The following is a 16,488-nucleotide window of genomic DNA, read 5'->3' on the forward strand; positions in this document are numbered from 1 at the left end:
ATGGGATTGATGAGAATTTCCCTTCATCGTCCCATTGTCTTCCTCACTGTATCACAAGTGGGAGCCCCTAATTGGTGGGCTGAACGTGCACACTGTTAAACAGGTTTCCCCATGGACTGTGAAAAGTTGGCAGCATCCACTGGCTTGTCAAATAGCTCTTATGAAGTCTGAAAGTTGGCATTTGAGCATCGTAGCTATTGATGAACCTGAGCTGGAGCATCTTGGGGATGCTGGGAAACGCCTATAGTCTCTCTATGTAAGCCACAAAAGAGGCCGCTCTGGAGAATGCCTTACTTAGGTCTGGCGTCATCAGAGCAGAGTCATTGATTACAGCGCCGACAGGGATCAAAACAAAGATGAAAGGAGACTCTGTGAGAAAATGCATCAAAACAGCCCTCGGATAAGTGATAATACCTGCTATCAGGGAGCAGAGAGACCTCCCCACTCTGCGATGATGAGGACGGGATGAAGAGGATGTCGGTGCTGAGAAGGGATTTGCCATTGATTAGTTTTCTCAAGAAAGGAAAAAAACAGCTGTGCAGGCTAAGAGGATTTGTAAGGTTCCTCTCTGTCTCTCCTCACGTAGTGCAGCGTAGCTCCTTTTTGAGCTTGTTGAAAACAGACTGTACTTTCATGACACCGCCCCAAACCTTTTTCAGACTACATTGTTCCAGCCCCTGCTTCAGTGAAGTTTCTTTAATCATCAGGAAGCATGATAATGCCTAATTTCGCTCTGGATGGATAGGGGAAGGAACTTCAGGTGTCAAACAGACAAATTCGACAAATCTATTATGATGCCAAAGAAAAAGAGCATATAAGGAAGTTTGTGGAGAGGTTGTGTGTCTGGCTGAAAAGGGATTACGTGTGGGAACGGATGAAAATGAACATGTCATTTCCAAACCCGCAGCAAATCTGCCGAAATCCCATGGAAGGATTTCTGACATGTGATTAGAAGTCTGCTTTTCCTTGGCGATGTAACCGTGAGGTCACCGTCCAGCCGTATCTCTCCGTCTCTCTGACATGCAGCGATGGCCAACAGTGCACTCTAGTGAAGTATCGCTGGAAATTACTGAGTGATTATAGCCTCTGGTTGGGCCTGTCAAATTGATTGCTTGGCCTCTAAAGAGCAGAGGTCATTAAGAGCACAATGCCTTCGCCTCAGGCTTTGCCTTCAACTCGTAGTATAAGACAATCGGCATAGCACAAAACAGCCAACAGAGCATGATACAAAACATAACAGAACATTATTATGCGCAAGATTGTGGGAGTTCTGAGTTCACATTTAGTTAGTTAACAGTTTAAGAGTAGGATGGGGGAAGGGGGGAGCGACTTCACTTCTGAATCGAAATTAAGTTGAAGACTGTCCCAGTTGTATAAGTGTATGTAGAAAACTGAACTGAATGCCAATTTCACCTTTTTCCCGCGTAGCCAGTGCATTGCAACCGGTGGGACAAAACTATAAAAAATCGGCGGTTCGTTCCAAAATTAAACACCGTGCTCATGACCAGTACATTGAAAACGCAAGAATTTTAACTGCCTCTCAGTTTCTAATTCCGTAAGCATGCACAGAAGCGTGTAAACACGGAATGCTAAAGCTGATTGAAATGTTGCTATCAAGATTTTTGGATTAACACACTGCCTAAAGAGCAGCCACTAACTTTGCTCTGAATTCTAAGTGCACAGCTCAAGTATGTGAGCATGAAAACAAAATCCAAACTTTTGGAATTTTCGTTTAGGGGCACTATTGGAGTAAATTAGCTAGCAAGGGCAGTTTGTATGTCATAACTAAGGTTGTACCAAACAAAGATACAGCTATAGGAGCCTCTTAACACACATCTGGAATATAATGGATGTCAGTTGCTCACCAAATAGCCAATTTTGGTACAGCAGGATCGTGGTGGAGTTAGAAACATAGAAACATAGCTGACTTGCATCTCGACATACACAATACCAACAAGGGTCCTGGTTAATCCTAGTATTCACATGTTTGCAAGCTGCCAGTTGACCACTAGATGCCACTTAATCCTACACGCTGCTCCTTTAACATAGTTTACCACCATAGCCGAACATATCTAAATATAAAAAGGTTTCCTATGCTTGGAACAGGAAAACCATACATATGGTTGCCTTGCCAAAAGGCAAATGGCTTAAATGATCTGAAATGAATAGCCAAATTTATGATTGGTTGCCAAACAGTGTGTGAGTCAACCCCGCCTGGACAAACCAAATGATGAGGCTGTGCTGGGCTGGGTCCCACTGGGCTTCCATTAGGAATATGGATTTCAGGCCTGAATGGAACAAGGCCTTGGGAAACAGTGGAACAAATAAGGCCAGACACTTTAAATCACCATGCATACCAATCCATGCGGGGGGGTTGCACTTGATTTGATGATCATTAAAATCCATATGAAAAAGATACTAAGAAGTGCAATGCATGAAACAAATATGGGACTATACCCAAAGGCTTCCCAAGTCACTGGGACTGGGAGTGTGGTGTCTCGAGCTCCTTAAAGCGGCTTAAAGGAAAGAAAGAAAGCAAGGGGATACATTTACCCTAGGGTGCTAATCAAAATAGATTAATGAAGAAAAGCAGAAGTAATTTACTGACTAGCTCACTGATTTGCTTGTGTATGTCTGTAATTTTTTGTATTCCCCACATTAAAGCCCTAAACACTTGAGTCAGATAAAAAAGCAGTGTTGCATTGGCCTTGGGGACCAAACTCCTTCTAGGGACCTTGTGAAAATAGGCCAATGGCAGACAGGAACTCTAGTTGCCCAGTTAGGGGCCACAGAAAAGGGATGTAGGTGGCGATGCTGGGGGTTGTGTGACAGTTTTTTTATTACAGCACTGTTTGGTTTGTCCTTAGAGGAGGTGCCGGTATCTCATGAATGACACACACACTCACAGAGCCATTTCCCTTAACATCAGGTCTATATGGGACAGCCAAAACTTTTCAGAGCAAGTAAGGTAAAACAAAATCCCCTCTCCATTCTCTCGTATTTTTTTCCCTCTTTCTTTCTCCCTTTCTCCTCTAAACTTCGTTCATGCTCTCTTTCTTGTCCCCCTCACTCCTGCTCTCCCTCACTCCCTCCCTCCCTCCCTCCGCTGCCTTCCTGAGCTCATTCGTCATTATGGCCTCATTATTTCAGCCTGGCTGGTGGCTCTCTCTTGGTTCTGTGACTGTCCCAACTTCACTCCAGTACTTGGAGTTCCACGCGCCACGTGCCGCCCAGCCAAATCCCCGCCCTCCCTCCCATCGCTGGCCTAAAACAGCTCCAAACTCCCACTATTCATATGACACTTCGCCAGTAATAAAGCCCATAATGAAAAGCTTAGGTGTGATAAATCAAAGGGAGTGTAGATGGAACGATCAATGTGCAGAGCGAGTTTGAAGTGGGAGCGCTGACTGTTAGAGCCGTATCTTCATAGGTATCCCACCCCTTCCCTTGATGAAGCCACCGATCACTCCGCTGGTTAGGGATATTCTATAGACCTCCCTGTTTCCTCTGGACTCACGGTACAGCAAACACACCATCACAACAGCAGTTCTCACACGCTAGTTCCAGAGATCTGCCAGCATCGGTTTCCATCCAATCTGTTCCAGTGCTCTATGCATCCGTCCTGTCTCTATCCGTCCTTGGCGAGAGTTTCGCGGGGTGACAGGGCCTGTCACAGCTAGAGCTCTGAGGCGTCCTAGTTGTCGGACCCTGTTGTCTGACATTCCCCCATCACCTCTGTCGCTAGCAAGGTGCGATGTGACAGCCTGATGCTCTCGACTAGCCTCTCCACTGTTTGGTGTTTCAATCACTTTCCCTCTCTTTGCGATATGGAAGGGAATCAAATCTGTGGTGGGAATGGGCCCAAAACGCAGACGAGCAAAGCCGCCATTTCAGACAAAGCTCAACATGTCTCCAGAATAACAAATTGAGATGCAAAATGAGATTTGAGTGGGATCTATCTGAAGTTTGGTGTCCAGGATCAGATCACGTTGTTCTTTCATTTATCACGATTGGAATCTTGAATAGATTGGACAGGGCTGTTTCTTCCTTGAATCGAAACGTCAGAGGAAATAAAAAAGGGATTTTAGGTATGCTTACATTTTGTGAAGACCAAGCCGTTTAGGGCTCAGGCTTTTTGCAGAGTCATTGCTGTCATTCTTAAGTATTCTCTCTCTCTCACTCTCTCTCTTTCTATTTCTCTCTCACAAAGAGAAGAACAGTTGATTGCCGTGGGACTTTGGTATAATCTATTTCAAAGCTGGTACATTCTATTAATTCATCTGTGTGTTCACGAGGGAGGCGAATTTGGGATACCTGATCGCGCCACAAATTAGTTATTTGCGCCGCAGTGAAACCAATCTTCACAAGAGATGATTTTCACCATGCGCCAAACATCTTCCCTATTTCGCACTTGGAGCACAACACAATAGAGCGGCAGGAAATTGCACCTCAACCGAGCCAATCACACAACGAGACGCACACAGAGGCACGCGTCTCGTCCTTCGAGTTCAACACTGTGCCTGGAGAGGCGGAGGATGAAACCGGTAGCAGACAACGCTTTAATGAAGAGAGTGAAAGGTGTAGGCTCATTGAGAGGCAGATTAAACCGGGCCAGGTGGAGGGAACTCACAAGGGGTTGGTTTGATTCTTGCGGCCGCTCAGTATCGAGTATCATATCCCTGTGTGTCGGAGGGCCTATTAGAAAGGGGTTCTGGCTTTGTTATGTTTCTCTGATGAGATATCGAATCCCATTGTGAGGTGAATATTCTCGGTAACTGCGTGGTTTGATGGTTTTGATTCGGTTCAGAGAAGCACTGCAGCAATCTAATTCATTACCAGGCTGTGTTTTTCATTTGATTTGCTTGATTACTCCTCCTGATGGATACCAGATTGGGTAAAGTCTCGGGAGAAGCCACATTGTGTCGTTCGTTAACATTTATCTGTTTTGTAAATGATACCCCTGATTCAAATAGACTTACCTGCTTTGGTAAATGCTTAAAAAATCTAGAAAATGTTATTGATCCGTTTTGCACCGACACAAAATCACACACAAAAACATGCAAACATTCAAACCAAAGCTTGAATACATTGGCATGTACCCATGAGTGTGATGCACAAGAATCCCTGATTGAAAGACTCCAGGAGGCAAGCCGCAACATGTTGTTAGCATGTGTATGATGGGGATCAGGGACTTAAAGCACGTGGTCAGGGTTAACAGGCTTTATGCCTGTGGTGCATGTGTGTTATCTGTATGCGTTGCATGTCTGCTGGCCTTGCACCCTCAGCATGTCAGTATATCTGTATACAGCACATGTATTTGTATTGGTATATCTTCTTTATGATTGGCTGTCTCCTCCGTCCAAGGCTTGTGTTCATACGGCTTGTGTGTGTCTAGTCTAGCTTTAGTGTGCGTGTTTGTATGTGTGTGTTTTACTGTATGTGCGTGTCCATCCTCTTGAAAGATGCCCGTATTAACGACGTCCCGTCCCCGACCCCTCTCCCCCCCCCGCCCAGGTACTCGTTCCAGGACGAGGAGGACATGTTCATGGTGGTGGACCTGCTTTTGGGGGGGGACCTGCGCTACCACCTCCAGCAGAACGTGCAGTTCACAGAGGACGCCGTCAGACTCTACCTCTGCGAGATGACCCTGGCGCTGGACTACCTGCAGAACCAGCACATCATTCACAGGTGCGCTGACCATAGCATAGCACCACTGCACCTGCTACGGGTGGGGAGTTGGGAAGGGATTTTCAACCACTGTTTTCAAGTGGTGTCAGAGACCTAGGTTTTCGTTTATCTTTTAGTGAATTAGCCTCGGGGTGTGGCCGTGAGAGATTTTCTCCCCGATTTTTTTGTGACGTGCCACCGCGCTCTACTCTGGGTACTTCTCGCTATCAAATGTCAACCTCAGAACCAATACCTTCGGATTCACTTTAAATTGTTAATTGATGCACTTCACCATCCTAAATGCAATTGGAAATCGTCGTAGTCTGGCGCTCTCCTAAAAAGATTGAACCACTAAACCATGGCACATAAAAAGCTGTTTATTTTTCTTGCAGTCCATTATTCTGACAGAAAACCCCATTATCTTCTTCAATAACAAAATGAAAGACTTTATTTTGCATCTTGGTGAATGATTCTAAGCCGTTGAGGACAGGCACCAGCGTGCAGACCATAATAACCATGTGGGCTTTATGAAGATCTTGTGTAGAATCTGCGTAATAACTGTTGAGATTCAAGATGCCTAGATTTATCTGCTACACTCTAAATATAGACAGTACGTATGTCATGTAAAAATGTATGTCCTGGATTTCAAATCCTCATTTTTAATTCATGAGTAGAAAATATTTACAGCCAACAGTAGTTTGATTCCCATGGTTTTAGCTAGAATGGACGATACGGCCAAAATTGTTAACATGATAAGAAAAAAAAGGAAAAATGATTACATTGATCGATGTCGATTAAATATGTATTTAATAAAAACAACAATGATACATTTAGTTTTAAGAGTATGCTTTACGTTAAACGCTGAATAAATTCAATAAAATAACAAACAACTGCAGTGATTCCCATCATATAAATTGCATTGTATCAAACGCCTCTCAAACATTGAAGGGGTAGTATAACGTTGCTTACCATTGATTAAATACAATATAATAATATGTAAACACCTGCTGTGATTCCCATAACATTAAATGCCTTATTTCAAATACCTCTCAAACATTTTAGAGGTATTATACTGAACATTGATTCAATCAAATTAGAAATATGCAAACACAAAATAAATTTCCTCCAAGGTCATTTTACAATGATAAGTCCATGATAAGTCAGAGCAGGGCTCTAGAGCTAGGCTCAGGGTTTTAAGTGCCTGTCTAGGCTCTGGACTGCGCTGATTCTGCACTGACGGCATCTCAGGTTAATTAGGGCAGATATTCTGAAAGTACTTGTTTTTCTGCCTTGTTTTTTTTTTGTTTTCTATTACTTTCTGGTATAGTGGCGTATTTATGAATAATAGATTTGGGAGGGATGTGGATTTTGAACGTCCAATACACCCCAATTAGTGGGATGAACTGGACCAAATTGGAAAAACACCACTCCTAATGTTGAAACTTTTAATATGAGTATAAAAACAAATATTCTGCTGAAAACGAGTACAAGTGCATTTTTAAGATATGCAAACTCATTCTCTCTGAGCCACTCTTGGGGCTTCATTATATAGGGATTATTCAGGACACCACCACCAACTCCACAAAGCTGCCAGTGCATCAGGTGCTCAGGCAACTATTCATGCTAGTCAGAGAAGGAGAGGTCATCAAGAAAAGCAGGCAGGTGACCTCGGCCTTCGCAGGAACACCTGTGACAAGGCTCTCCGTGAGTGAGGGCGAGGCCAAAGCTGTCACAACCATCATGATGTTGAGATGGGCAAGCCAGTCTGTTGAACAACTCTATGCACATTGCCAGGATTCTGTGGATAACAACTTCGTGGGCATATTGTCATTTTCCTTAACAGCACCCACAGAATCAGATTGAGACATGATTGGTGAACAGCGAACACATTGGTGAAGCGAATAAAACGAAAAGTTGAACATATTTAAACTCTGGGCGATGCATTAGTATGCTCCTCCCAGCTTGGTGCTTGGGCCAGCAGAGTGTGGGACTTGCAGAGCTCGGGGTGGCGTTGACGCCAGCTTAGCACCAACATCTGTCCCATAGGGAATGCATTGCAACACTGACGCTGAGCTCTTTGAGCTTGTCATCGACTAGGTGGCTTCGGTCGCAAGCCAAGCATTAGAATGCACCAAGACACATTTCCACACAGACGCCAGGGAGAGGGAGCTCACCGTGCCTCCACTCTACAGGTCGCCCCCCCGCCGCAGGGGGGCACGGCCTGGATAGCAGCGGCACTGTGAGGAATCGAAGTGCAGCAGAGTGACACAATTAACCCCACTTACTCTGGAGACGACATTACGGTCTGCTCCCTGCCTCCGGTCGGCGGGAGGGCAAATGATCAATGCCCCTGAGGAATAAATAAATACATTTGAATTGAGGAAAAAAAGCCAAATGACAACGTGACAGGGAATGTGCTCTGGTAATGGAGCTGATGGCTTGGGTTTCTATAGTCTGGGCACGTAATTATATAAACAGTGGATATTGAAAAGGTTTAGCACGCCTCTGGGTCTGCTCCGGCGGTCTACTTATCTACCTTATTATGTTAACGATTTCAACGATTGTGAAGCTCTCTGCCTTGTTCAGCAGCATGAAAGGGAACGCAACAACGCACTACAAAAGGAACATCGAGTAGGGACTCAATAATGCACCAGCACAAAGTGACATTCAACAAAAATATAGTCTCTGAAAGTTGTGGTGAGCCTATTTCATGTTCTTTGACGACATCGTTTCCATAATGAGGCGGTGCTCACTTGAATACTTCTCTACTCGTATGTAAAACACAGACTCCGATGACTCATGGAAGACTAAGCTTATAAAGCAATCGGCTTTCCATTGGTCAGTACCCAGCCTCCCACCCCCCAGGCCCCCAGAGATGGATGACCTCCAGTGGAGCTACAAATGAGCCTTCATCAGACCTCCCTTTCTCCTCCTCTCCCTCCTCACTCTTCTTCCCCCCTGTGGCCAGGCCAGAGGGACGATGCCATTATTTAGTTTGCCACTAGGATGGCGCGCGCAAACACACACACAATCACACACAATCACTCACACTCACACACAATCACTCACACTCACACACTCAAACTCACAAACACACAAACTCACACTCACACAGAGACAAACATAGACTCACTCACTCACTCACTCACTCACTCACTCACTCACTCACTCACTCACTCACTCACTCACTCACTCATTCACACTCACACTCTCGCACAGAGACACACACACACAAACAGGCATATTTGAGGTGGAGATATTAACAGCACGAATAGTGTCTTCCGTGGGCTGATGAACGGCGATGGCAGTGTGTGTGCGGGGGGCTCTCCTGGATGAGCGCTGCTCATGGGGGGCGAGGGGGAGGTGCTGGTGTACAGCGTGGTGACTACGGAGTGGGTTCGCCTTTAGTCTAGAGTCGCTCCTTGCCAAGGGTGGAGGGTGGTCAGTTGTCCATTGCTGCCTTCATCACACTGAGCGCGGGTTCCGTTGGTCTAAGGGGTCAGGGTCGTGAGGCTGGAATCGCAGCGTGCAGGCATCCTTGTTTCTCCTGTTGTTTTGTTTTTTTTCCCGTTGATTCTATGTGGTGCATCTAAAAATAGGCCTCCTGCGGCCCGAGGCAAAAGCAACACCATCCATCTCCCTCCAGCCGGGGCGATCGGGATGTGGCGTCCACTGTTCTCCCTGAAAGATGCTGAGCTCGGCACAACGTGTCAGTGTGCAGTTCAGTAAATAAGTCTGTGTGGGACCGTGGGTCCCAGTAGACGGCATATTTAACATTGCAGATGCTCCAAAAAACAAGAACAATCCTTTGTCCTAAACCTCGCCTTGAGTTTGTGTAAGGGTGGGTGGGTGTGTGTGCATTTCCTGTTGTCATCTTCATTGTGTAAACAGGTTGGCCAATTCTTGCATACAAGTAAGCGTTTGCTCGGTGGGTGATGAATGGGGTACTTGGCACATCCTGATATATATAGATTAAAAAGAGGCTCTAACTGGACACTTTTACCGGTGCTAAAACTGGTCCTTGGGTGTGCATGGACATCCTCCTCTATACAATTTGGTTCTTCCCTGTGAGCTTTTGACAGAGGAATACTATACAATTATTTTGTTGCACCAACCGAGGGAAGCAGGGATCTCTGGTATCCTAGCAACAGCCAACTGCCACCATGCCCAAGGAGGTAAAATTAGTCCAATGAAGAGAGGATAGTAAGGAAGGTCCCCTAAACAACAAGAAAACCTTCCTCTCTCTCTATCTCTGTTTGTGTTTCTGCTCCTGTTCTCTATACCCCTCCTCCTCATGTTCTCCAGTTACTCTCTACTGCACTCCTCTCAGCATCCTCTTCCTCTCTACTACTCTTCCTCTACTCCTCTTCTCTCACTATCATCTTCTTCATATTCTCCAGTTGCTCTCTACTACTACTACTCTCAGCATCCTATTTCCCTCTGCTCCTTAGTATCCTCTTCCTCTCTTCTCCTCTCTTAGCATCCCCTACTCCTCTACCCTCTACTCCTCTTCCTCTCTACTCCTCTCCTCTTAGTGTCCTATCCTCTTCCTCTCTACTCCTCTTCCTCTACTCTTGTAAAATGATTTTCCTTGCTTTCATTTCCTCTTCTCCCTGTATTCTCTCTTGTTTACTCTCTTGTGTCTCCCTTTCTTTTGTTCCGTATTTTCTCCTCTTCGCCTCCCTTCTTACATGTTTGCCTCTCTCTCTCTCTCTCTCTCTCTCTCTCTCTCTCTCTCTCTCTCCCTCCTTCTCTCCCTCCTTCTCTTCCACTGTCTGATTTCCCTAAATGGAAGAGACGTCGACAATGCAGCGGAGCGAGTGTTTCATGCAGGATGAGTTCACGACCTTAAACTCTAGGTCGATTGTTTGTTTTCCCCCCGCCACATAAAGAAACGAAGAGAGAGAGCGAGGGGGTGTCGTTTGTTTAAGTCAGGACACCATGGGTTGTCGTAGGCGACGCCCAATACAGCCGTGGATTAGCATACATTTTCACCTCCCGCTATACCGTTCACACCCAACCTTTAAGCAGGGGCCTATTGTAAGCCTTGGCAGCCGCCACACACACACTCACACAGACACAGACACAGACACGGACACACACACACACACACACACACACACACACACACACACACACACACACTGTGACACACCCCCGAGACTGCTGCCAGACAATGTGAGCGTTAGCTTAGCGCTGCGCCGCGGCAGCGATCACGAGCCTCCTGCAGGGGTGTCTTCACGCCAGCGCGAGATCCTGCATAATTAAATAAGTTGTGCTCTGTTAATTGCCGGTGGAAGGGGGCTCGGAGAAGGTCTGCCAGTGGGAATATGGGATGACACGTCAGTGTGTGTGTGTGTACGCACTGCATGAGTGTCCAGTGTAATAACCCTACACAGCCAAAACCCGCCAGGGTATTCTGTGATCCGCATGATAACCCCCGTTCTCACACACACTCTGGGAACAGCTGAGGAACTCCAAAGTTAGGACACTCACAAACACACATAAACACACACATATACGCGTTGTGTGACATGGCGTCCAGAGATATTGTGTTTGAAACATCTTCCAACAGACAGTTACCGCCCACTCATGCGCTCGCTGTGGAAGCAAACATTTCAATAGAATATTGCTGATGTTACCTTATGTCCTGTAACATAAAGGGTGCGATTTCAGCAAAACAAGGTTGGGATAAACATGGGATTTGTATCAGGATCACACAATGCATTGAGCCGTCCCTCAGCCACAGTGCAACTGTCAGTTAAGCTAACAGTAGGTGCAATAATGATTTAAAGTTTCTTGATTAACACTTCATAATTTAGTTGTTTAGCTAAACAATGCAAAGATTCTGGACATGCCAAAGGTTAATTGTGACAACCCGCGGCGCCATTAGCGCTTGCCTATCGATGTGTGTATTGAGTTATTGGCTAGGTGCTAAATTATTTCTGTTTGTCTCCCACAGAGATGTCAAGCCAGACAATATACTATTGGATGAACAAGGTAAGAGTGACAGTATTGTGTGTGTGTGTGCATGCGTGTGTGGGATGACTTTCCAAGGGAGAACAAATCACTTTTCTTAGCCGTCAGTGTTAATGACTACTTTTTAATGGTATCCGTACGTCCTTAAATCTTGTCAAATGATGTGCCTAATGTTGTGTAAATGGATTGTCTTGTCTATTCCACTGATGTCACCATCAACTGCCCGTTAGGAGACTAAAGAATGAGGAGGTTCTGCTCCACTTGCACATCGCCGCAAACACTTTTTATATATTTTGGAATCGTAGAAGGAGACACTGGAACGGCCCCATCTGTTACAGCCTCCTGTACTGATCCGTTCTCTTCCCAAACATTCTTAGATTCTGGTTTATCTTGTCTCCCTCGTCCACCTAGTCCTGCCAAGGAGATATACATTACGAAAGCAAATGAGTGTGGAGTTAAGTGTCTGAGAGGGACACAGTGTACGAGGAAGTCAAAGGAGCACATATTCTGCAGCAAGGCGACAAACAGGGCCGTTGAGAATGGCCACGCTGCCCACTAGTGAGTCACCACGGCAACAAGTCGCGGGCGTATACCTGTCTTCCTTAGCCATCTTCATATATAGCCCAAACAGAAAGTAAAATGGAAAGTAAAATGAGTTGGTCGAGGAGGGCAAGGGGACCATACAGCCAGTCCAAAGCCCATTAGCGATACACGTCTATCTGAGAAACTTAAATGGAACTTGTCTGTCTTTTCTAGGGTGACGAAACTGTCCAACCTCCAGGTCAATTGAGATGAAATGGGAATGGATGCAGGGTAGCGTACTGGATATGGAATCCAAAAGTTCCTCTGTTTGATCCCATTTCAGCAGCCTATCAAGACACATCCTTGAGTTTGATTCTTAACCCCTACCTGCGCCTTAATGACATGTTCCTCAATAGACCCTGTTCCCAGCGGTGTCTTCGTAGACCAAACTAAGGTGTAGCTCATTAGAGTACTTATGGCTCACTCTATGTACCAGGACGCATAGTTAATTTGTGTTATCTTGACTAGCCGTGTCACTCACTGTGTTTTTCCTACGATGATGCTGCCTCTTTGAAAAGGTCTCATCATTGTAAGTCGCCTTGAATAAAAGCGCGACCTGCCAAGGGACTTCAGATTCAATTTAGCCTTTTAGCTAATTCTGGGACAGTTGCTAACGGCCCATTGTCCCTGTTGAATAAATGAATACATAAACTTGTCATGGTAATTATTTGAGGTGTTTTCTTACCCTCACAGGGCATGCACACCTGACGGACTTCAACATTGCCACCATTATAAAGGACGGGGAGAGAGCCACAGCCTTAGCTGGGACCAAGCCCTACATGGGTAATGATGCTAACAGTCCAGCTCCACAAGGGACGAGGGTGGCAGGAATGATTCTGTCAATTGTTGTTGGCAGGATAACAATGGATGAACATGGTCTTTGTCAGTTGCTTAAGCGACACAACTTTTTGTGTATTCTTGCTCAAAGCCAATGGTTACATCACTGTATATTCTAAGATGAGAGAATGAAAAGTGATAGAATAATAATACAATATAAATATTGTTATCTGTCGTAAAAAAAAGCAGGGTGGTGCTGAGTTGTACCTGCTGTGGGTGTCTCTGGTGGTGGATGTGTGTCTGTTGGGAATGTGTATCTGTGATGGTGGATGTGTGTGTGGTGGATGTTTGTTTCTGTGTGTGTGTGTGTGTGTGTGTGTGTGTGTGTGTGTGTGTGTGTGTGTGTGTGTGTCTCCTCAGCCCCTGAGATCTTCCAGTCCTTTGTGAGCGGGGGGACGGGCTACGCCTTTGAAGTGGACTGGTGGTCGCTAGGCGTGACCGTCTTCGAAGTGTTACGCAGCTGGGTACGGAATTGGTTTATTATTACACATTATGCTATATCATATATTCTACAGTATGTATCATTTCCATTTTTAAGTTTGCATACACGTTGTTTGTCGGTTACTTGGAAAGTGTGCAGTGTGTTTATTTTGTGCTATCCAACTCCTTTTGGTTCCTCTTAGTACTCAGTGGTTTGATAAATCCGGTCCTCTTTCACTGTCTGGTGATCCCTTTCTCCGTCTCAATTTCCAATTTTAAGTGCTTTATTGGCATGGGCATTTTTTGTATGCACTTTTATATTGCCAGAGCATATTAAAACCTAACTACAGAACGGTCAGCAAAAATCCAAAAAGCTCTCTCTCTCTCTCTCTCTCTCTCTCTCTCTCTCTCTCTCTCTCTCTCTCTCTCTCTCTCTCTCTCTCTCTCTCTCTCTCTCTCTCTCTCTCTCTCTCTCTCTCTCTCTCTCTCTCTCTCTCTCTCTCTCTCTCTCTCTCTCTCTCTCTCTCTCTCTCTCTCCGCAGAGGCCCTACGACATCCACGCCAGCAACTCGGTGGAGTCCCTGATGCAGCTCTTCAGCACGGTCAGCGTGCAGTACAACCCCGCCTGGCCCAAGGACCTAGTGGCCCTCATGAGGAAGGTCAGTCACTCCCGGCCACTCCACCAGACAGGTGGCCCACTCCACTGGAGGGGGCTCCAGTGGAGTGGAATATCAGCAATAGCACCCACTTTGGCTTAATGGCTCGCTAATGATCAGCAGCAGGCGGTGTGATGTAGTGGCCTCGTGGTTCGACTCCCAGTCGAGGGGTACTGGGTTCGATCCCTGTAGACGTCCTTGAGCACGACTGCTAGGCCTCGTCTGCTATTCGTTGCGCTGCGCCTTCATTTACTGTGAGACGCTTTGGCTAAATACTAACAATTGAGATCCAAATAAAATACTCGCATGTGTGTGACTTTTTTGGGATGCGCCCTAGCTTAAAGGAAGACTGCTTATCTGAACGAGTAGGTGGAGTGAGCAGAGACGGACCACTCACAACAGCTAGAAGTGTGTCGCATCTCCCCCAGATTAAACACCTACGCCGCATCACACTGCAGCGACCATAATCCAAACCTGTGGCCCTTGCAAGAAGACGATATCCATGATCGCCTACCAGTATGCATAAACCGCGACAATGAGTTGTGTTGGGTAAAAATCCTTATTTTCCCCCAGACACCATAGAGGCTACGCTAATTCATAGGGGGGTGGGTTAAAACAGGCAATGGGCCCATTCTGTATCAGTGTGGCTTGATGCAGCGTGGCACAGCCGGAGCATAGCCCTAACAGCTGATACACGGCAGCATGAGCAGCCGTATTGGATGTGAGGGTATAAGTGGGCCAGAATTTGAAGTGCATAGTGGCTAGGAGTCCGAGATGGCGGCAACAAAGGAACTGAGGGAGCGAGAAGGAGGAGGAAGGGCAGAGGAAGCCCAGGGCAAGAAAATGACAGATGGGAGTCTGAGAGGATGGATGCCAAAGATGATGAAGAGAAAGGTGGAGTGAGGAAAGTCAGAGAGCAAGAGGAAGAGAGGGCGACTGTGTGTGTGTGTGTGTGTGTGTGTGTGTGTGTGTGTGTGTGTGTGTGTGTGTGTGTGTGCGTGTGCGTGTGTGTGTGTGTGTGACATGAGCACTGTCGACAGACGGCATGGGTGTATTCCGCTTGACTGCTGATCAATTACGGCGTCTGGAGTCCGCTGAGACAGACCTAACGAGCCCTCCAACGCGGCCAGTCCAGCCAATCAGCCCAGTAGAAAGAATATACAGGAAGTAAACAAAAACAACCATTACAAAAATGTGTTTACACGACAGTAGAGCACATGCCCAGAGTACACAGCGTGTTTCCCTGTGCGGCGGTTGACTGAGATGCACCCGGGCTGGCCACACTCATAGCAGTATACAGCCCTGCAGTAGCCATGGAACACTTTCAGCCCCCCCTGTGCTGTTCATTCGTCCCGATGGGTGCTGGCAGATTGCATGATTTCTCTTCTCCTGGAGCACCTGATTGCTGTCTGATTGAACTGATTAATAGCGCCCCCTGTTGGCTTTCTCTACCTGGGGAACAGAGTACGGCGGTTTTGGTACATTGCAAGTAGATTGACGGATAATAGTGTTTTTTCACATGGGGATATATTATAGAGACATATCTAAAACTGAAAAAGAAGGAGGCAATGAATTCAACGGGTGTGCGTGTGTGTTTGCGTGTGCGCTTGTGTGTGTTTGTGTTACAGCTGCTGACGGTGAACCCGGAGCACCGTTTCTCCAGCCTGTCTCTCATGCAGACGTCCCCCTACCTCGCCCACGTCAACTGGGACGCCGTCTACGAGAAGAAGATGGACGCCGGCTTCGTCCCTAATGTGAGTTGCACAAAAACACACACACACACACACGTGCACACTCGCCTCCTGTCTCTGGCTTTCACATGCACACCTGGGTGGGCGCGTGAAGACCACAAGGACAGCGAACGCGCCGTCCAATCAGCGATGGGCAGAGCGGCCGCCCTTGGCGCCGTTATCCTGGCGCTGCTAGTTAGCAAAAAAATACATTTTCTCCGGGGGATGTGAAAGGTTGAGTGCGTGTTTGTGTGATTGACAGATGTGGTCGTTGTTGTAATTTGATTTATGAATAATGAGTCATTTCCCCACTGTGTGTTCTACTACCGCGGGAGTACATAACGTCACACACAGGCTGGTTAAATACGATATTACTCACCACTGAGAATGCACTGGTCGCTCTTACCTTGGGGGGGGGGGGGGGGGGGGGGGGGGATGTATTTAGAATTCTGTGCGAGCGTGCGTTGAGAATACCATTGCATGATATAATTGTATGTTGTTTACCGGCAGCTTGTTTATTGTATAGTAATGCTCTTGTGATTGCATAGCTGTCCTCTTCCGGTACCTTTAAGGAGAAAGAGATAGATGAGAATTAGAAATGTTTATTACCACTAATA

The 16,488-nt window shown here is 46.3% G+C and overlaps 1 protein-coding gene across 1 annotated transcript in view; it reads left to right on the forward strand.

Moving 5' to 3' along the window:
* The window catches only part of stk32c (serine/threonine kinase 32C), a 63,462-nt gene that overhangs the window by 38,755 nt on the left and 8,219 nt on the right, over positions 1-16,488 (forward strand). The window contains exons 4-9 of the mRNA XM_030379527.1: positions 5,515-5,688; positions 11,630-11,667; positions 12,922-13,011; positions 13,426-13,529; positions 14,028-14,144; positions 15,770-15,895. Of these exons, the coding sequence (XP_030235387.1) occupies positions 5,515-5,688; positions 11,630-11,667; positions 12,922-13,011; positions 13,426-13,529; positions 14,028-14,144; positions 15,770-15,895 (649 nt within the window). The remainder of the gene's footprint in view (positions 1-5,514; positions 5,689-11,629; positions 11,668-12,921; positions 13,012-13,425; positions 13,530-14,027; positions 14,145-15,769; positions 15,896-16,488) is intronic.

The sequence above is a fragment of the Gadus morhua genome, chromosome 15, assembly GCF_902167405.1.
Source record: "Gadus morhua chromosome 15, gadMor3.0, whole genome shotgun sequence".
NCBI classification, from domain to species: Eukaryota; Metazoa; Chordata; class Actinopteri; order Gadiformes; family Gadidae; genus Gadus; species Gadus morhua.